General features: G+C 62.8%; 5 protein-coding genes across 5 annotated transcripts; all 5 read left to right on the top strand.

Moving 5' to 3' along the window:
- Positions 1-420: 420 nt before the first annotated feature.
- LINJ_10_0870 (conserved hypothetical protein) lies at positions 421-1,623 on the top strand (the record flags this gene model as incomplete). The annotated part of the gene is made up of 1 exon (XM_001463698.1): positions 421-1,623. The coding sequence occupies one exon, from the start codon at positions 421-423 to the stop codon at positions 1,621-1,623; it is 1,203 nt and encodes a 400-aa protein (XP_001463735.1).
- Positions 1,624-3,173: 1,550 nt separating this feature from the next.
- Positions 3,174-9,395, top strand: LINJ_10_0860 (conserved hypothetical protein; the record flags this gene model as incomplete). Its single annotated transcript, XM_001463764.2, has 1 exon — positions 3,174-9,395. One exon carries the CDS (start codon positions 3,174-3,176, stop codon positions 9,393-9,395), a length of 6,222 nt encoding a protein of 2,073 aa, XP_001463801.2.
- A 1,629-nt stretch (positions 9,396-11,024) lies between these two features.
- LINJ_10_0850 (conserved hypothetical protein) lies at positions 11,025-14,849 on the top strand (the record flags this gene model as incomplete). Its single annotated transcript, XM_001463696.1, has 1 exon — positions 11,025-14,849. One exon carries the CDS (start codon positions 11,025-11,027, stop codon positions 14,847-14,849), a length of 3,825 nt encoding a protein of 1,274 aa, XP_001463733.1.
- A 949-nt stretch (positions 14,850-15,798) lies between these two features.
- LINJ_10_0840 (conserved hypothetical protein) lies at positions 15,799-16,464 on the top strand (the record flags this gene model as incomplete). Its single annotated transcript, XM_001463695.1, has 1 exon — positions 15,799-16,464. One exon carries the CDS (start codon positions 15,799-15,801, stop codon positions 16,462-16,464), a length of 666 nt encoding a protein of 221 aa, XP_001463732.1.
- Positions 16,465-18,410: 1,946 nt separating this feature from the next.
- On the top strand, positions 18,411-19,670 carry LINJ_10_0830 (conserved hypothetical protein; the record flags this gene model as incomplete). Its single annotated transcript, XM_001463694.1, has 1 exon — positions 18,411-19,670. One exon carries the CDS (start codon positions 18,411-18,413, stop codon positions 19,668-19,670), a length of 1,260 nt encoding a protein of 419 aa, XP_001463731.1.
- Between the last annotated feature and the right edge of the window lie 161 nt (positions 19,671-19,831).

Below are 19,831 nucleotides of genomic sequence, written 5' to 3'. Positions count from 1 at the left end.
CGTCTCCGCTCTGTACTCCTCTATCGACACGGTCTCTTCGCCTTCATCTTCGCCATGTACCAAGCAATCACCCTTGCACGCGCGACGGCGTGCACGGCTGCAGCGGCGCCTACATATGCGTTGGCATTTCACCGACGCCGCCTGCACACGACAGCAGCCCTTCGGGGCTCCTCGAACAGCTCGTCATCCTCGGCAGCAACGCCACACAAAGGCACGCGCGCGTCGGCTGCTGCAGCAGTGGCGGCCGGTGTCGTTGCCGGCAGCGGCGCTGGAGCCAGCGACAGCGATGGCAGTCGCAGTCGTGCACCGCCACTTTACGACCCCATGCTCTCTCGCCGCCCTGTCGCGAGCGGTCACACACCCGGCGTCTCTCCGCACACCTCCTCCCTGGCGAGTGACACGCCACCGCCGCGCACACAGATGACCACGCCCGGTGCCTCGCCAGGAGGCGTGGAGTACAGCAAGAAGCGGCAAGACGACGCGGAAGCGTCTGAGCTGCGCCGCCGCATGGTGCAGCGGGCCACGGATGCGCAGCGCGCCGGGCAGGAGCCGCTGGAGCGGCAGGAGGGCCTCAGCGAGAGCGACAAGTGGTGGCCGCCGGAAAACCAGAACTGGTCTGGCCGCATGTTCGGCACCCCGTTCGACATGAACAAGAAGAAGGTGGACGGCATGTTTGTGCCGGAGCTGAAGGAAGTGTTCAGCCCAGAGAAGCCGTTGGAGCTAAGCTACGAGGGCGACAACTTCTTCATCAACCCCGACTTTCACATGGCGGATGAGACGTTCGAGGAAACGCGGCGTTTCGTGCCGCCGCCGAGCTTCGACCCAGCCATTGACGAGATCGACGACGACGGCTTTACCGACAGCAAGGTGATGTTTGACATCCAGGCCGCATTGGAGGAGGACAAGAAGCGGCTGGAGGCGTTCGGCAACCCCATGACGGTGGAGGACCAGGTCGACCACCTTCTCGCCCCTCAACGCGACGGGCAGGAGAACATTCAGCAGCGGCAGGAGTTCAACGGCTTTGTGCACTGGGGGCTGCTTCACGGTGCGCATATGGTGTTGGAGGAGAACCAGGATACGAAGCGCGCGCACGAGTTCGTGAACCGCTACATGCGCGATATCGACCTCTTCGAGAAGTGGCTGGAGCATCCAAAGGTGCGGGGGCACATCCAGAAGAAGTTCGGCATTGACATGTCCGCCAAGTTTGACAAGCTGATGGCGCTGACCATGGCCATGTACACGCGGTCGAAGATCCAAGTCTACGAAGACGACCCAGCCGGGGCCCTCAAGTCCCTGACGGCGAGCATGAGCTTCATCACGGAGGGGGCCGACCTAAAGAAGGAGCGCCATCGCAAGGCCCTTGGTGCGGTGCTCGTGGCCCGAGGCATGATCCACTGCAAACTGAAGTCGTTTCACCGTGCCGACGACGACCTGACCCGCGCTCTGGCCTTCGTCAAGGCAAACCGCTCCGCCACGCTGTACCAACTGCGCGCTGAGGCGAGGGAGGCGCTGGGCCGCATTGACGAGGCCCGCGCCGACGAGGAGCGCGCCGCGCAGATTTGGGAGGAGGCGGAGGTCATCACCCCTGGCATGGATGGTGCGCCGCGCAAGTTCGTGACGTAGTCCAAATCCCCTCCCTTCCTGCCTCGCCGACCCCCCCCCCTACATTGCAATGATAGTGGTGCTGTGGCGTTGGCGGCGTTGGCGTCTGTACGTGATTTTCATGCATGTGAGTAAGACGCGAGTGTACCCTTTCCAGCTACGGTTGTCCAATAACGCTTTATGGTCAGGGACGGTGCGTTGGCTGGCATGAGGGTGACGGCCTCGTTTTTCCACACGTGTGCAGCGGGGTGTGTGCTATCTGTGCGACTGTGCAACCGTACACACCAGCATGTGTGCGCGAGTGCAAAGTCGGATGTAAAGCAGCTGCACACACGCACACATACACGGAAAGAGAGAACGCAAGCAAGGGGATGGCAATAGCTGAGGGGGCCGCGTCAGAAGACGCTCCAGCGATGTGTGTTGCAGCTGTCCGCCACCACCGCCCTTGTCCTTCGGCCCCTTCCCATTGGCGTGAAAGAGGCTACACGCGCATGCGCACACGCACGCGGGGAGGGGGGAAGGTCGTCACGCGCACCCGTTGTGCGTGCGGCGGTGGTCATGCCCATTCTCTCACACCCGAATCACCGTCCACCTTCTCTTCTCCACCTTTTCGCCGTCTTCTCTGTCTGTCTGTGTGTGTGTGTGTGTGTGTGTCGCATTCCCGTATCCTCCCACTCCCTGTGGTGTCGGTGTGGACGCGGCCCGCAGGGGTGAACTCGTCAGAGGTTCTCATCCGCTAGCACCCCCTCCTTGCAGCAGCGGCAGCAGCAGCACCAAAGAGCGGGCGCGCGGGTGAGCCACACACGCACACATATATATAAAGATAAGCACCTCACCTGAGCTGCTGCTGTACCGGTGTACGGGTACGTGTATGCCTGCGCCACTGTAGTGAGTGTGTGCCGTCACCGTTCTTGCCGCGCCCTCTTCATACCTCCAGCGCAAAGGCCAAAGTTGCAGCCGGTGCAGCACACACACACACACACACACGCACACGCACGCATGTGCACAGGAGGGAGGCCAGCCTCCCCCCCCCACCCTCTGTCGCCCTTTCTTTCCATAAATCTATATACATCCCCACATCTGTGTCTACCTGCACCACTGCCGCACACACCCCCTCTTGCCCTTCGCGTGTAGCGTGCTAACCTTTCCTTCATATAATAGAGTGATAGACGCTTCACTGCACGCTGCACGCACGCGCGCACACGCACGCTGCCTCCCGTGCACGCCTACACTCATAGACATCCTCAACGCGCTGCGCCACATCGCACGGCGGGTTTGGGGACGGCGCGAGCGCGCGCGTTACGAAGTGACAACCCATAGAAGACGCACCACGGCAAGACAAAAAGCGGCCATTCGTGGAGACGGCGAGGGAGAGGGAGAAGGACACGCACACGCGCACGCGTCACCAGCCACCACCACCGCTGCTGCGCCGACCACCACTAGCCTATTTCTACGCGTTTGAGTGTGCGTGTGTGTGATTTGTTTTCCTGCTTTCCTCAGCGGCTTCCACGCACGGCAGAGACGCACAGGTGTGCGAGCATCGCATCTCCTCCACCTTCGCGTGCGGGTGCATGCGTCCTGTGCTGGCTCTGCTTTCACATCCACCCACGCTGCACCCCCGTTACTGGCAGATGCTTCGACGACGAATCGCTACTTCCTTCTTCGTTGGCGTCGCGGGCGCACATCCGTGCAAAAACGGCAACAGTCACTCGAATTCGGCACGATGTCTGTCCTGCTCCACCTCGCTGCGCGCTGGCGGCGTGCTCGCTGCCAGGGCACCCCTCCTCTACGTGTATAAGCCACCGGGCAGCAGTGAGCCGAGCCGACTGCCGTGGTATCAGCACGTGTCCTCGGCACCGTCGGGTAGTACAGAGACGTCGGCAACGACCGCGGCGGCGGCGTCGGCTATCGGCTCCTCAAGCGTTACCGCAATGCGATCCGCTTCGCAGAGCCCCGCCTCGCCGCTGCACTCGCAGAACATCTCCGCTATCTTGCAGGCGGCCGACGCGGCAGCAACAGCAGCGGCAGCGTCAGTCTCACAACGGGCATCCACCAGCCCCGTATTGACTAGTAGCAAGAGCGGTGTCGGCAACGTTCCCTCGCCAGCAGCAGCAACGCCATCGGCCGCAACGACTGGGTCTAGCGCCACCGCTCCTGCGTTCCTGTCATCATCGATAGCCGCGGCGACGCAGGGAGCGTTCGGCGCAGCAGCAGCAGCAGCAGCGGCCGCCGCCTCCGCTTCAGCGGCGCTGCACCGCCAGGACGGCGCGCTCCGCCCCACCCCCACTCGCCGAATGGCTGCAGTCAGTGGGCCCACCCTCGATGCACGCGTCGAGGACATTGTCAAGGTGGAGGAGACGCTTGCATCGGAGCTGACGTTGCCGAAGGTGGTGCAGCTTCTGATCGACCCTCAAGCCGAGGGCGTCGAGCGCATTACGATGAGTGAGTTTGTGGCAATGCAACCGAAGCGGCAGCTGCTCGCGCTGGGCGGCAGGAAGGAGTGGCAGCAGTGGATGGAGCAGAGCACGTACTACCAGCAGGCGGCCCGGCTGGCGGCTGAGTCGCCAGCGCAGGATTTGGCGGCTTTGCAGCAAGCCGGTATTCAGTCCCTACAGCAGTGGCTCGAGCACCCGCAGCTTGTGAAGGTGTCGGCCCGCACCCGCAGTGCCCTCGACACGGCCGTCGCGCAGAGCGTTGAGGCGTACATGGCAGAGGTGGTCAAGGTCGTGAACACCAGTAACCAGGTAGAGGACATCCTATCGCACTGGGTGTCAGATGTGATGGGAAAGTTCGTGCTGGACTCGTTACAGATTCCAATCGACCGGGCCTCGCAGGCGATGTGGGCGAAGCGGAAGGAGTGGATGCCAGCTGACGTCGTGCACAACCGTGGTGGCGTCCCTCCCCCCATGGCCTCTGCATCCTCGGTCTCGTCGCCTTCCTCCGCCGCAGTTTTCGGAAACGACGTTACGGGACGTTCCCCTCTCCAGAGCGTCGAGTCGCGCATGCTCGGCGAGATGCTGAGCGGTTGTGGTGGCGGCGTCGCGGCGCCTGTATCCGTCGCGAACGCGTCGCAGCGGCAGCAGCAGCAGTCGACGCTCCGGCCGGGTGAGGCGTGCACGTTGGATCACTACCTGCGGTTTGTGCAGAAGGTGATCTCTAGCGTACGGCAGGACTACGTGGCGAACCATGCGGCGATGGGCGCCGCCCCAGGCGGCCGGGGCGACGACCAGGCGGAGCGCGAAATCACCGAGCGCTCGTACGGCGTCATCGCTGCCGCCTTCACTCAGCTGCTCGAGCAAGCCGTGGTGCACCAGCTGCCGCCAGAGCTGCAGGCCTTGCAGCAGAACGGCTACCTCGCGCTGGACCGCGTCCCAGGGCTCCTGAAGCGAGCCGGTAGCTTGCTGGAGCTGCGCTCTGTGCCAGTGCGCTATTTCGTGTTTCACAGCTCCGTCGACGAGGCGGCCGCAGTGGCGGCAACGACCTCGCACGGGCGTTCGTCGCCCGCGGACGCGTCGTTGAGCGGCGGTGCCGTGAGTGGGCTGGCTGTGCAGGCACCGCCGCACTACGCCTCCGGCACCTTTCTTACTGGGTCGAATCGATTAGACGTGACGCTGGGTGAGTGGTCGGGGCAGCCGGACCCGCCGTCGTCAACAGCACGCGAGAGCGGCGGCATCGTCGACGACGCCACGGAGCAGGAATACCTCTCGATGCTGCATCGGCTGCGCCGCCGCGTCGAGACGCTGGCAGTCACCTCTCTTTACGAGGTCATCGCGCAGCCAGAGCGGTTCGGCGGCAACGGCTTCAGCGCCGCGGAGGCCATCGGCCTAGACCAACTTTTCGGCCCTGTGAAGCTGCTCGAGGACCGACTCACAACGCTGCTCCACTATCCACCTGCCGCCGCCGACAAGCCAATCCACTTCATCGAGGCCGGTCCGCTCTCGGGGAAGACGGCGTTGCTGGAGCAGCTCGCCGAGCGCACAACGCGGCCGGGCGACAAAGTAGTGCTGGTGCGCTACGGCGGCTCGGCAACGCCGTACCTGCCGGACCTGGATGATCACCCAGTCGCCTTCGCTGCCCGCTTCTGGTTCCGCGTGGCGCTCGCGTCGTGCCCTTACCTGATCCGCACAGAGGAACTCTACTCTCGTGCGCCGCGTAGCGTGTACTGGTGGGGGCATGAAAATAACTGGTCCTGGGAGCGGTACCAGAGCCTTCTGCAGTCGGCGCGCAACGCGGGCACCGGCCACCGCCAGTATCAGCAGCAGCAGCAGCAGTGCGGTGCATCGTCAGCAACCGTGGCCGCTCCGGCGCAGCTCGCCTCGATCCTCGTGGATGATGTGGATCGGGCTCTGAGCGCGATGCAGGTGAAGTGGGGCAACGCAGCGACCCTGTCGTCGGTCATGACAACTAGCGCGGCAGGTGGTAGCGGTGGCATGCGCGGCGGTGCCCTCGGGCATCTCGCCCACTCTTCTAGCGCGGCGGCGGCGTCGCGCAAGGCATGCAGCGGTGCAGGCGTCGACGAGGACGCTGCCGATGGCACAGGTGAAGATGATGCCGACGACGGCGATGACGCGGAAGCGCCGGCCCGGGCGACAGCAGCGGCGGCGCATTCTCCCTCGCTGGAGCAGCAGCGCCAGCAGGTGATGTCGCTCTGGCTCTCCACTGGCAAGTCCGTTGAGGAGCACCTATACTCCTGCTTCACTCAGATATCCGCGGCGGTGGGGCAGGTGAACTTCGTCTTTGCCGGCACGGCAGCCACGCCGCTGCTGCTGGCCTACTGCCCGGCCCCGTGCAGGCGCTACTACCTGCCGCTCTCCGGCGGTGTTGGACTGCAGTCTCGCCTGCGTGTGCTTCCGCTGCTGTCGACGCTGCACGCGCTGCACTTGACGCACCGCCTCGACATGCCTGGCCTGCTGTACGAGGTGCTCAAGAACGCGCCAGCGCTGGCCGGCAAGGCGCTCGAGCTTTTCTGGTCCCACCGCGTTTCGCTTATGGACTTGCGTACAGGACTGCCGCGGCTCACGATGGGCAACGGCTCGGCACACCCGCAGTTGCTGCACAGCTACGTGCCACGTGAGCTGTTCGCTGAGCTGCCGGTCTACATAACGCTTCTTCAGGACCCACGCCGCACCCGCCGTCGTCTCGTCGAGCTGCTGCAGCGCCAACTCAGCAGCCCGACCGGATACCTCAGCACCGAGCTCGACACAACGCCGCAGGACGTCAAGGATGGTTTGGTGCTCCCACACAACCACACAAGTAGCCAAGTACACCCCTTCGCCCTCTTTGCCATCTTCTCCAGGCAGGACGCGATTGATGAGCGGGTTTTCAACAGCGAGGGGCAGCTGCTGGAGGGCAGTGAGCTGCAGCGCGACGGCGACGCCGAGGACGAGGATGGTGTGAAGGATGGGGGCGACGGCGGCGGCGCGAACGCGAAGCCGAAGGCGGCTGAAGCTTCGGCTGCAGCAGCCCGGCTGCGTAGCAGCACCGGTGTCGGCAGCAACGAGCGCAAGGTCGTGCGGGCTTGGGCAGAGGTTTGGGCCGAGTACCGCAGTGTTGTTTCCGCGCTCTCTACGACGCCGGCCCGTAAGCGCGACGCCATGCGCATTCTGCTACACGGAGCGTTGCTGCTGCGGTCGGCTGCCGTGGCGGGGGCGCAGCTGGAGCTGAACCTGAAGGTGCCGTCCTTCGGCTTCCCTCTCCTGGCGTCTGAGACGCGGGTGCGCGGCAGCAGCGTCCACCACCTGCGCGGGACGGCCGCTGCGGCGGGCGAGTCGCTCATCCGAAGTGCCACACCGGAGACGGTGCGCCGCGCTGTGTCGGCCTACAAGATGTTTTTCTCCAACGCCGCGCCGAGCCACTTCCCGTTTCGGCCCATGGTTGGCCTCAACGGCGGCTGCGACGTTGTGTTTGTGTGCGGGTCGACCCTGGCATTGTACAATATAGTGGCAACCACCGCGCAGCTCCGGCACATGGTCGCCCGCTTCGCCGAGGCCCTGTTAGGAGTGCTGCACGTCTTGATGCGCCAGGTGCTGCCGGCGGACAAGGTGCGCGCAGTGCAGTATGTGTCCGTGGTGTCGCTGGACGAGGCACAGTCTGGGGTGGAGGCGAGTCTGATTGGAAACGGCAGCGGTGGCGGCCACGCCAACGTCTACGCGCGCCGGCGCGGCTCTGTCGTGGGGGGCGGCGTCAGCGTGGATGTCTTCAACCCGGTCGCGGCGCCCACCGTACCCTACTGCCTCGACTACGATGCCGTGTTCGAGGACCACGTGATAGACCGGCTGCGCGAGCTGCAGCAGTCGCTCGGCATCACCAAGGACTTCCGCACCCTCAGCGAACTGATAGACGAGATTGAGCACACGCACCGGGTGCGGGTACTGCAAAACGTTGTGTCCACACCAGAGGAGGTGGAGTCGCTCTTCTCGCCTACGCTGCTGCAGCTCGTGCCGGACTCGACGGTGCTGCCTGCGTACACGTCGGCGGTAGTGTCGGCTACGGACCTCATGGTGCAGGCGATGAGTCGTGGCGCAGGCGGGCGGAAAGCCTCGGGCGTTGCCGCAGACGTGGACGACGACGACGATGCCGACTACGTGAACATTGGTGAGGAAGATATAGTGCCTGGTGCAGAACTGGATGACCTGGCCAGCGAGGCGCGCCTCTTGCGGGACGCCGTTGCGGGAAAGTCCACTGCTGGCGGCATCAGTCCCTCTGAGGACCTGAATGCCGCCGACGGCGACTACGTGCACGAGTCTGCCGCGCTGCTCGAGGCGATGATGAACGATGAGCTGGACTCGATGACGAACTGGACGGCGCAGCTGCATCGGCAGCGTGAGGAGACGGCGCGCGACCTGCAGCGCGATTTGGTGATGGAGGATCGCATCAACTACAATGCACCACCGCCGTCCATCGGCGCTTCGGCGGCTGGCGCAGCCGTCACAGGGGTGGCACCATCGAAGCCGTCTCGAGCGCCTGGCCAGACCACTGCCGAAGACGCAGAGGTCGACGCGCTTGCCTGGCTGCATGACGTGATCACGCCAGAGAGCCTGATTGCCGGGCTGAAGGGCTCAAACCCCGGCGCCCAAGCTTCTGCCCCGTCCTCCTCATCCACTGCAACGGCGGCGCCGGGGGCGGCGGCCTCCCCGCAAGGTCCCGCAAGTCCGATGGCTGGCATACCCCCAGCTGCAGCTGGCGGCGGTCTCGCAAGCCACGCGTCTTTCGCTGGGTCGATAGCAAGCGTGACGGGCCCGTGGACGCCGAACCCGATCCCGCCGCCGGTGGCGGCGCCTGACGGCGCCGGTGGCAGATGGTCCTCCGTGGCAGCCGGCACACCAACGGCCACCACACAGGAAGGTGAGCGAGGCGCAGGTGCGGCGCCTGCCGGCGGCACCGCGGCCACTGGCGAGAGCGGTGATGGAGAGGACGATAGCGGCGAGGAGGACGAGGACGAGGAAGAGCTGGATGTGGTGAAGCCGCGCGGAGCTGAGGGCAGCCGACGCAAGGGCGGCAGCAAAGAGGGTAGCAAGATGGCCACCGTCGCGTCCCGGCGGCCGCGTCGCGAGAGCCACAGCTCTAGTGGAAAGCGGTCCTCCGCTGCCAGCAGGCAGAAGCGGTCGGCGAGCACGTCCAGGAGTGGTGACCGTGCAACCGCCAGATCGGCGCCTCAGTCGACCTCGCAGACCAAACGGCGGAAGTCGTCGACGTTCGCAGCCGCGTCGGCGTCGTCCAAGAAGGGCAAAGCAGCCCCCTCCTACAGCAGCAGCAGCAGCAGAAAGAAGTCGAGCAGCTCAAGGCGTCGGTAGCCTATGGTGGCGCGCGTGCGTGTGTGGGAGGGAGGGAAGGAGAGGGAGGGTGCATGAGTAGGTGTCCCACGCTTGCCCCCCCACCCCGGTCTCCATTAGACGCGGATGATGGTGGTGGTGAGGCGGAGGAGGAGGAGGCGCTCAGAAGGCGGAGGCGGACAACCGCGTATGTGTGTGGGGGAGAGAGTCTGCTATGACGACGTGCGTTGAATGGCGCTTTTCCGTGTCCCCCTTCTTGCCCTCCAACGGTCTGCGCCTGCGAGGGCTGATGTGGCTCTCCCATCATGGCGGGTGTTGCTATTATATATCTGTGTGTGTGGTATATATATATATATACGTGTATGTGTATGTGGGTGTAGTTGATTCATAGACTTCTCAGATGCGTATGTATGTGTGTGTGTGGCACGTGTTGTGGAGTCGCTGTCTCTCTCTCTCTTACTGAACGTGTACTGCATAGAGGATGGTTGGAGGATGCTGTTGTTGTGTAGGAAGAATGCTGGCATCTGGGGCCCATATCAAGGCACGCCAGCGCATGCACATGCGCAGGGAGGTCATATATATACATACATATATATATATATGTGCCTATGCACGCATGTGTCTTGGTGTCTCATGTCGATGTGGTGCCTCCTCTCTCTCTCTTCGTTTCTCAGCGCACAAGAGAAACTTAACCGACGGACCATCGCAGGCGACCAAAGGAAAATGGGGACAGTCGGTGCTCTGACAGGTATGAGGCAAGTGAAACCGCCGCAACTCGTGCTGGCGTACGTGAAGGATAAGGAGGTGGTGGTGGTGGTGATGGTGCCATGGGTTGGGGGCATTGGCGCGGGAGGTTGGTACGCGAGCCTCCTTTGCTGCCACTACTGCTGCTCCCTCGTGTCGGCGATGCACATGAACGACAAGAGCATAAATGAGGGCGCGGATGCAAGGCCACCTGCGTCTGCCCGCATGATGACTATCCATCCCTCGTCCTCTCTCTTTCTCTCGCACATCCTCTCCACATGGTCACCTGCTGATACACGCACGCGCGCACGTTTGTGTGTGTGTGTGTGGGTGTGTGTGTGTCGTTGCTGCTGCTGCTGCTCAGAGCTTCATAGACGCGCTAAAAGTTTGGCGACGGCGGCCTGCATTCTAGCAAGCCGAGGAGCTGACAAGAATATAGGAAGGACGGAGCCACAGTCGGCACGCATAGACACATAAACCGTGCACGTCACTGCCGTCATCACGCTCGTGCGCTGAGACGGCGTGCTGCAGTCACGTGCCTTCATAGAACTTCTTTACTTTGTGTGTGCGCGATCACACCAGTCGCACTGGCACACAAACACACGCCCACCGCCCAGTCACTGGCGCGCTCGTCCTGACTGACTTGTTGTTTGTGTATCGTCGGCTCGTGTTCTTTCCTGCTCCTTGTGTGCGCGCCTGTGCGCGTGTGCCCCTTACCTGCCTGGCGTGGCGGCACCTGCCCGTCGTCCGCACCTCTTGCAGTCGGTGCGTGTGGGCTTGTCTGCACTATCTTTCCTTAACGACGGCAGCGGGCGTCTCAGGCGTTGTCTGCTCGATACTGCACATCCGCGTACCGTTGAAAAAGCACGAACAGTGCTTTCTGCGAGGGCTGTGCGCGCAAGCGCGATGCTCCGAAGAGGTCTTCTTCAAGCAGCCGCAGCCGCAGCGGCGACAGCGGCGGTCATCTCAGTGCGCTACAGCAGCAGCAGCAGCAAGAATGGTCAGCTGTGGATTACAGTCTGTTGTGGAACGTCGACTGCTTTTTTGTCACACCCCTCCGGTGGCAGGGCAATGATCCGTGTTCCGCTGGAGCTCGCACAAGGAATGATTTTACCAGGCGGCACAAACACCAGGGCGGCCAGTACCGGCGGCTGCGGCTCATATCACCCGAGTGCGCTTCACGCGTCTCGCGTCCTTCTCGCGCTCCGCTCCACCCCGCCCCACAGCAGCAGCAGCGCCGTCCTGTCCAGCGCACTCGCCTCCGCTGGTGCCACCCACCACATCGTCAACTCGCACACCGCGGAGGACGAGCGCGGGCCGTTTGAGGTGACCATCGACGAAGTCCTGCTGCATTCGCATGATCATCACAGGAATGGCGCTGCTGCTGCAGTCGACACTGTTGCCGACCTCGTCCGGCTCCTTGTGGACCCCGACTTGGAGGTCGGCGGTGGTGCCGTGGAGGCGGTCAGTCTCCGCGACTTTGCTGCCATGACACGGAAGCGGAAGCTCAGGGCCGTCGGCGGCGACGCGGAGTGCCTGGAGGTGCTGCTCAACAGCGAGCGATACCAAAGCGAAAAAGACGCGCGTGAGCTGCGCCTGCGCGGTGTGGCGACGCTCGGGCAGTGGAAGGAGCAGCCAGACCGAGTGCAACTCAGCGCGTACACACGGGGTGTCCTCGAAACGGCCTACAGCCGCCTCGCTCGCCACCGGCACCGGTCGCAAACGGATGAGGTGATGGCGTGGCTGACCCGCGCGATCCAGCGCGCCGTCGCCGATGAGCTGATGGCGCCGAAGCGGTTGACAGACGGCGCTGCCATGGCCGACCCGTCAGCACCACCCTACCTGGTGGACGTGAAAGCCTCTGCCGTCAGGGATGCCGAAGCGGCCATGGCGAGCACCGCAGCGGAGCAAGGCAATGATAACGAAGGCCCTGCGGCGGTGGCAGGCCCATCTGGCGACTCTTCGCGCAACGAGGTTGGCGACGAAAGCGTCGCAGCGCGGCGTCGCGGTCCTCGACAGCGCCCTGTCGTCTCGGGCGTAATGCCAAAGGCGTCTAAGGTCGCTGCGTTGGAAGAGGACGGTGTTGCCGAAAGCGAGGAGGTGGCGGATATGCTTGACGAGAACGCCGAGGAGGTGCTGGAAGAAGGCGAGGAGATGGTGCCGATAATGGAAGAGGAAAGGCCGGCAAGGCGCTCCGCGGCATCACGCAGCCCGCAGCCGTCCCCTGCCGCAGCAGCTACGCCAGCAGGTCGGCACGGCAGCAAGAGAGCACCTGCGGCCGCTCCCACGGCACCTCGGCAGCAGCAGCGCCAGCCGCCACCTTCACAAGACGTCGAAGCAGAGGTGGAAGCTGCGGACGTGGACGAGGACGATGAGGAACTCGTCGAGGAGGTCGAGGAAGAAGTCGAAGAGGCGGAGGAAGAGGAAGCCGCAGCGACGACGGCGGCGCCCTCGTCCACCGCCCCGGCGCAACCTTCATCACCACTAGCCCCCGCTACAGCACCAGCGCCGCCGGCCGCAGCAGCGACAGCAGCAGTCGGGGCGACCGCGGCAGAGAGGCGGGAAAGGCTGGTCCGACTTGCAGAGCTGATGATGAAGCAGTTCAACACCGCTGACGGCTACCTTCACCCGACCAACAAGGCGGAGCGGGAGGCGCAGGAGCAGCAGGGCGACATTCTGGTGCTCGACGAGGACACCGCGCAGGTCGACCCGCTCGCCATGTTCAGCACCTACCACGCTGCCACGATCACAGACGCCGACCCGGTCGGCGTACGGGCACTCAAGACGATCTGGACGTCATACAACAAGCACCAGATGGCACTGGAGGAGGCAACAGATGACGCAGCTGTCGAGTTCTACAAGCGCGAGAGCGTGAACGCGCTCCTGTACGGCTCCGTCCTGATGCGGGCACTGGCGCGCGAGGAGCAGGTCGTCGTGCTCGAGGGCACGCCGTTGCCGCCTTACGGGTTCCCGCTAGTGTCGTCGGACACACGGCCCTTTGCCGTCTTTGCCGCGGCCGGGGCGTCATCGTCGTCCTCGGCAACGGCCGTCACTGACATGACACCTGGAAAGGTGCTCACCGCCGTCCAGGCGTACAAGATGTTCTTCAACTCGAAGGAGAAGCGCTACTCCCCGTTCCGCCCAGCGATCGATCAGAGCGCCGGCTGCAGCGTCGTTCGCCTTTCCGGAACCACGCTGCACCTCTACTACACGTCTACGAAAGACCACATCATCGAGGAAGACGTGCGGCTGCCCTTTGCGGAGGTGATGCTCGGTGTCCTGCACCTGTTACGCCACAAGGTGCTTCCCCGCGTGAACGTGGTGCACTACCACCTCATCGCAACCAAGATGGCAGACCCGTCAGACAGCACGGACTTCATGCTGCGCTCGACAGCGACGATCGACTTGACGAACCCGTTTACAAAGGAGGAACTCGCTCGACTGCGGGCGCTCGCGACCCCGCTCGGGATGGCGGATGAGATGGACGAGTACCGCTGCATCGATGACCTCGTGATGGACATCGAGGATTCCTCCGGGGCCTCGGTGGTGCACAGTCTGCTTCACAATCGCGAGGACTTGGAGGCCACACTGACCGCGACGCTGGCGCAACTGCTTCCAGAGGATGGCGACCGCGCCGCGGGTGCGGCAGAGGCGGCCGAAGACGCGGAGGAGAAAGACGAAGAGGACGTGGAAGTAGCTGCGCCGCCACCGCCCTCACGCAAGGCGAGAGGTGCTGCAGCGGCTCCTGCCTCATCGCCGAGCCACGGCCACACTAGTCGCCGTCGCGCTGTGCCAGAGGACGACGAGGAAGACACGGTGCGTGTGGCGGACGAACAGGCCGCTGAGGCGGTGCCGGCACGCACGTCGCGAGGGAAGCACCGCCAGTCGGCAGGGACACCCTTGCCCACGGCGGCGGCAGCAGCACACGCTTCGCGGAACAGAGAGCAAGAGGAGGCGGTGCTCGAAGAGGCCATCTACAACCAGTGGCAGCAACAACGCGGAACGAGCAAGACCGGTGCAGCGGCGGCAACGACACCCAAGTCAATGGCCGTCGCGCAGCACAGTGACGACGACCGCGCTTCGGCAGAGGAAGCGGAAGAGGACTTCGACGAAGAATACGAGGAGGTCGAAGAGCTGCAAGAGCTTGAAGAGGCGGAGAAAGAACTTCCACCTGCACGTGCCTCTGCCCGTTCTTCCCTCCCTTCCGCCTCCGCAGCAGCCGGCGCCGGTGCGCGTGCACGTGGCCCCGGCGCCGCCTCACCCGCGCCGCCGGCTTCACAAGCACAAGGAAGCAGCAGGGCCGTAGCAGCAGTACATGCCGCTGCTGCGTACGAGGAGGAGTACGAAGAAGACGGTGTCGAGAAAGAAGAGGAGGAAGACGAGGAGATGGAAGTGGTAGTAGCGCCAACGATCCCGCGGGCCCCTGCTGGGCGTCGCGCTGTCCCTGTCGCAGCTGCCCCGGCGCGGCCGTCACCGCCGCCTACGCCACCGTCACCGGAGGTCCGACGCGCACCGCAGAAGCTGGACGACGACGAGAAGGCTCTGCAGGTGCGCACGCGTCGTGGTGCCCGCCGATCCACCGCACGCGCACGCGCACTTCCACCGGCGGCCCATGAGGACGTTGAGGAGACCGCGGCAACAGCGGTTGAAGATTCGCCGGAGGTGTCGGCAGAGGACGCGGACGAGGATCAGTGGTTTAAGAAGCGTCCGAAGCGTCGCTACTTCCAGTAAGAAGCGAGGCACCTGTCAGCGGATCGAACAAGGGAGCTCGCGGGGCAGAGTCGTCTCAAGGCGAGGGTCGCGGTGGCGGTGGCGGTGTTCGCTGTGCACTTGCATTTGTGTGTGTGTGTGTGTGTGTGTGTATGCCCCGGCCACGCTGCTTATCGCCTCTCTCCCTCTCTCCGCCCCCCCGCCACGCGGCTCCTCATCGAAGGAAAGCAAAACGAGCGGCACCAGTGTCGGCCGAGGAGTGCACTGCCAGCGTTGATGTTTGTGGGCGTGCGTGCGTCTACTTGTACAGTGCTTGTTGGTCCTCGTGGGCATGTATGTGTGTGTATTGTCGGACAGCAGCTGCATAGAAGAAGTAACGAACTTGTGCAAGCGACCACCAAACCAACGAAACGAAGACCTGCTGTGTGCTTGTGTGCATGTGTCTGTCCCTGCAGACGCGTTAACGATACCGCTTTAAGCAGCGGAGAGGAGGGGCGCGTGCCGTGCAGGGGGCCTATCTCTGCACGGATCTCTTCTCTTTCCTCTCCCATCTGTTAGTGTCGTGAGTGCTGCGTGCGTGTGTGTGCGTGTGTGTACCACGCGCGGTACTGACGGCACACACGCACCGCATGCGAAAGGAGGAACAGTCTTCGCACCGCTCACTTCTCTCTTGCGTTCATCACTGCATCTCTCCTCCCCTCTTCCTCTTGATGGGCCACACACACGCGCCTGCCTCCCTCCATCCAGTGCGATCTTCCTTCTAGAGGATCCTCTCACGCTATATACCCTCACCCCTTGACGAACTCTGAAAGCACTCCGACACAGGCGTGCCCCCTCAACACACGCACACACAACGTAACTGCTGCGTCAGTGCTTGCCAGTGGCGACGGAACAGTTGCACGCAGGCGCACATCATCCACAAGCGCTCACACGCGCACGCAACTCCAACACGCAACGCCGCACGTGCAACATGGGCAAGGCTGAACAGAAGAAGAAGGAAAAGATCGTTGAGGACAAGACCTTCGGCCTCAAGAACAAGAACCGCAGCGCCAAGGTGCAGGCCTATGTCCAGCAGGTGAAGCAGAGCGTCGATCAGCGCAACCCGCAGGATCGCAAGTCGCAGGCGGAGCTCGCGGCGCGCCGCGCCGCCAAGGAGGAGAAGCGCGCACGCGAGGCTGAGTTGGCGAAGCTGTTCAACGATGTTGACCAGCAGCAACGAAAGAAGCGCGACGCCGAGGCGGCGGAGACCGCTGAGGGGGACGACCAGTACATGTGCCACCCGGAGGAGTATCTGTTCCGCCCCGAGGACTTTGACGAAGTGGAGCAAGATGATGAACGACTGGAGGAGAAGTTAGAGGCGGAGCGTGAGAAGCTGAAGGATCGCACCGACCTGACCCCCGTCACGGAGGCGTCCTTCCAGGCATGGAAGCAGCGCAAGCGCGAGGAGGCGGCCGAGAAGGAGGCAGCGCGTGTGCGTCGTGCCAAGAGCGGCGACGGCAAGCTGCGTGGCTGGGATCTCTGGCAGATGGACCAGGAACTGTTCGTGGATGACGAGAACGCCGACGAGTTCTATGAGCGAGAGGAGCTGGAAGGCTTGGATGCAGGCGAGGATGAGGCAGCCTTTGACCTGTCCTGAGAGAGATTTATGCGCGTGTGTGTATGTATCTGTGTAAGGGTGCATGTGGCGGTGTCTAGCTGTGATGATGAGCGCTGATGAATGCTGAAGGCGATCTGCGTCGTCTACGTTATGCTTGCTTGTTATACGTTTGATGTGTGTGTGTGTGTGTGTATCAGTGTGGAGAATCTCCCAACCACCACCACGAACCTCGCACTCTCTCGCTGTGTTCGCCTTGTCCTTCGTCTGTGTAAGTCCTTTTTTGTTTCCGTCTTTAATCCGCCCCCCCCCCTCTCTCGCGTCTGTGAGAGATGGGCTTGACGGAAGAGGAAGAAGAAGTATGCCCAACGACTGGATCGGTCTAACAGCTGCTGTGTGTGTGGATGTGTGTGTGGGTGCGGTGATGGTGAACACACACACACAGATATGCCACCCTATACCGCCTCGAGGTGTTTCGCTTCTGATGGCATGTGAGAGGAGACGCGGTGGCGGTGGATGAAGGGGACCCTCTGCGCTCTTTTCCGCTTCTCCTTTCGAACCTCACCGGCACCGCAGCAACTACCGTTGCCCTCGTTGATCTCTCCATGGGCTCGATGCATGTGGCTTCAGTGTTTCGTTACCCGTAGCCCCCCCCCGCTCCCGTCGAAATCACACCTACACACACACGCGCACACACTGTATCTCTCCCCTTTCCCTCCCTCTTTCTCTCTCGCGTTGTGTGCGTACCGCACCGGCAATCATCTGCGAAGGAGCGCGTTTCCTCATCTCGTTTTGTTTTTGTGTGTGTGTGTGTATAGATCTTCTCGTGGGAGCTTTCCTTGGCGGTGCCGTCAACACCCACGGACACGAACAGGTGCACGTCGTGCCCAGTTCACCGAGTCGGCGCTCATCGCACTGTTGCCTGAGAGAACGTGACGTGGAGAACGAACGGGAAAAGTAAAGGCTCAGCTGCCACAGGGCGAGAAAAGGCACCCAAAAAGGTGACGCAGCCCACACGCCTACACACGCGCTCGCAGAAGAGGAGACGTGCAGTGCGAAAACGTGTGCAACAGAAGGTGGCGACACATCCCCCACACATCGCTCGCCTCCCACGCTTGCGCATTTCCCTCTCGTTCGGGCATCCTTTCCACTTGCGCGGGCTCGAGCACACACGCGCGCTGCTCCCAAGCTCAGTGTAGCTCGTCGCCGTCCTGCCAAACGAGGCTTCTACGCAGCAGCTTCATCGCCGGGTACGCGGGCATCCTTTCACTTCTTTTTTGTTTTGGGGGTCTTCTCTTCTTCTTGTGGCTGCCTGTGTGAGCGGACGAGCGCCTCACACACTGCTCCGTCATCCGACTCCACTTTGTTTCTCGATTTCCTGCGCCACTGCCCTCCCCCCCCCTCACCGTTTTCTTTTTTTTTCTGCGTAGTCTATCGTGACGGTATCGCCCATCGCTGTCTTTCAGGGATCCTCCGCCCCGCCTCTTCACTCTCGGCGCGGCGTCCGTGCGCGTAGTCGTCGCCGCCCCTCCTTTCCCTCTATTCTCTCATTTTGCGTGCCCATACAGCCTTCCGCTCAGGCCCAGGTGTGCACGCGCATGCGGCTGCTCCCCTGCTCCGGTTTATCGCGTTGTTCGTAGCTCTTGCTATTCGCACGCACGTTGCCCCGCCAGCCTTCGCCCCACTCACCCGCGTGCCACCAGCACCACCCAACTACCCGAGACGCCTATCGGTCTCCCCTACACGCACTGGTGATACATACGCGTATACATTCTTTCATATCTTTCGTGCTGCGGACACACGCACGCAGTCTCCGTTCGCCAACTTAATCTGTTTGCGTCTGCGCGCGCGTGTGTGTGTGTGTGCTCGTGAGGAGGGTATCACTCGAAACGGAAAGGAAACTCGGACCTGGCACAGCAGCTTCAAGTATTTGTTCGCCTGCTTAGTCGCTCTGAGGCAAGCCCACATCGCCATCATTGCCCACAACCATGAAGCTCCGTTGTTTCTTGCTGCGCTACTACCCGCCGGGCATCACGCTCGAGTACGAGACGTCTGCTGGGCAGGTGGGGCAGAAGACGATCGGGCTGCTTAGTCTCACGCCGACAACGCCACTAGAGCCCTTGGTCGACAAGATTATCGCCGAAGAGCCGCTGCTGAACGGCAAGTACCGTGACCAGATCTTCACGTACCTGCAGCGGCTCGTAGAGAAGCTGATCGCTGGCAACAACCCGAACCAGACCTTCACTCTCTTCAAGAGTCTGCGTGCGCACATGCTGCCGCTGACGAACTGCGCCTTCAACAAAAATGGCGCGAAGTTTGTGACCGGCTCGTACGATCGCACCTGCAAGGTGTGGGAGACGGCGACGGGCAACGAGCTCGTGTCGCTCGAGGGTCACCGGAACGTCGTCTACTGCGTCGGCTTCAACAACCCATACGGCAACCGCGTCGCCACGGGTAGCTTCGATAAGACGTGCAAAATCTGGGATGCCGAGTCGGGCCAGTGCCTGCACACACTGACCGGTCACGTGACCGAGATCGTATGCATGTCTTTCAACCCGCAGAGCACGCTTATCGGCACGGGGTCCATGGACAACACGGCGAAGGTGTGGGATGTGGAGACGGGCCAGGAGCTGCACACGCTGATGGACCACACAGCCGAAATCGTGGCACTGAACTTCAACACGTACGGCGACCTCATCGTCACGGGCTCCTTCGACCACACGGCGAAGCTGTGGGACGTGCGAACCGGCACCGTCGTGCACACCTTGCGCGAGCACCGCGGCGAGATCTCGTCGGTGCAGTTCAACTACGCCTCCAACTTAGTCGTCACAGGCAGCATCGACCGTACGTGCAAGCTGTGGGACGTCGCGTCTGGCCACTGCGTGTCAACTCTGCGTGGGCACACAGACGAGGTGCTGGACGTGGCCTTCAGCGTGTCAGGCAACATGGTGGCGAGCGCGAGCGCCGATACGACGGCGCGGGTGTACAACACGGCGACGTGCCACTGCATTGCCAGCCTCAACGATCACGAGGGCGAAATCTCGAAACTAGAGTTCAACCCACAAGGGACGAAGATCATCACCGCCTCCGGCGACAAGCGCTGCAACCTCTGGAGCGTCGAGACAGGCCAGGTGCTGCAGTCACTTGTCGGCCACACGGACGAAATTTTCTCGTGCTCCTTCAACTACGAAGGCGACACAATACTGACCGGCAGCAAGGACAATACGTGCCGGATCTGGAAGAGCTAATCAAACGCGCCCACGCGAACTCCGCGGATCCGTCGCTCGCTCTCTCCGCTGACCCTGCCTCTCACCACTGCGCCCCTGCTCATAGCTGTCACCGTCGCCGAACTAGTGTGTGCACGGCGTGAAGAAGGAGGGAGGGGGTGTAGACCGACGAGAATCGAGTA

Source organism: Leishmania infantum, chromosome 10 (genome assembly GCF_000002875.2).
Source record: "Leishmania infantum JPCM5 genome chromosome 10".
NCBI lineage: Eukaryota > Euglenozoa > Kinetoplastea > Trypanosomatida > Trypanosomatidae > Leishmania > Leishmania infantum.
This window is presented reverse-complemented; position numbering and strand designations above follow the sequence as displayed.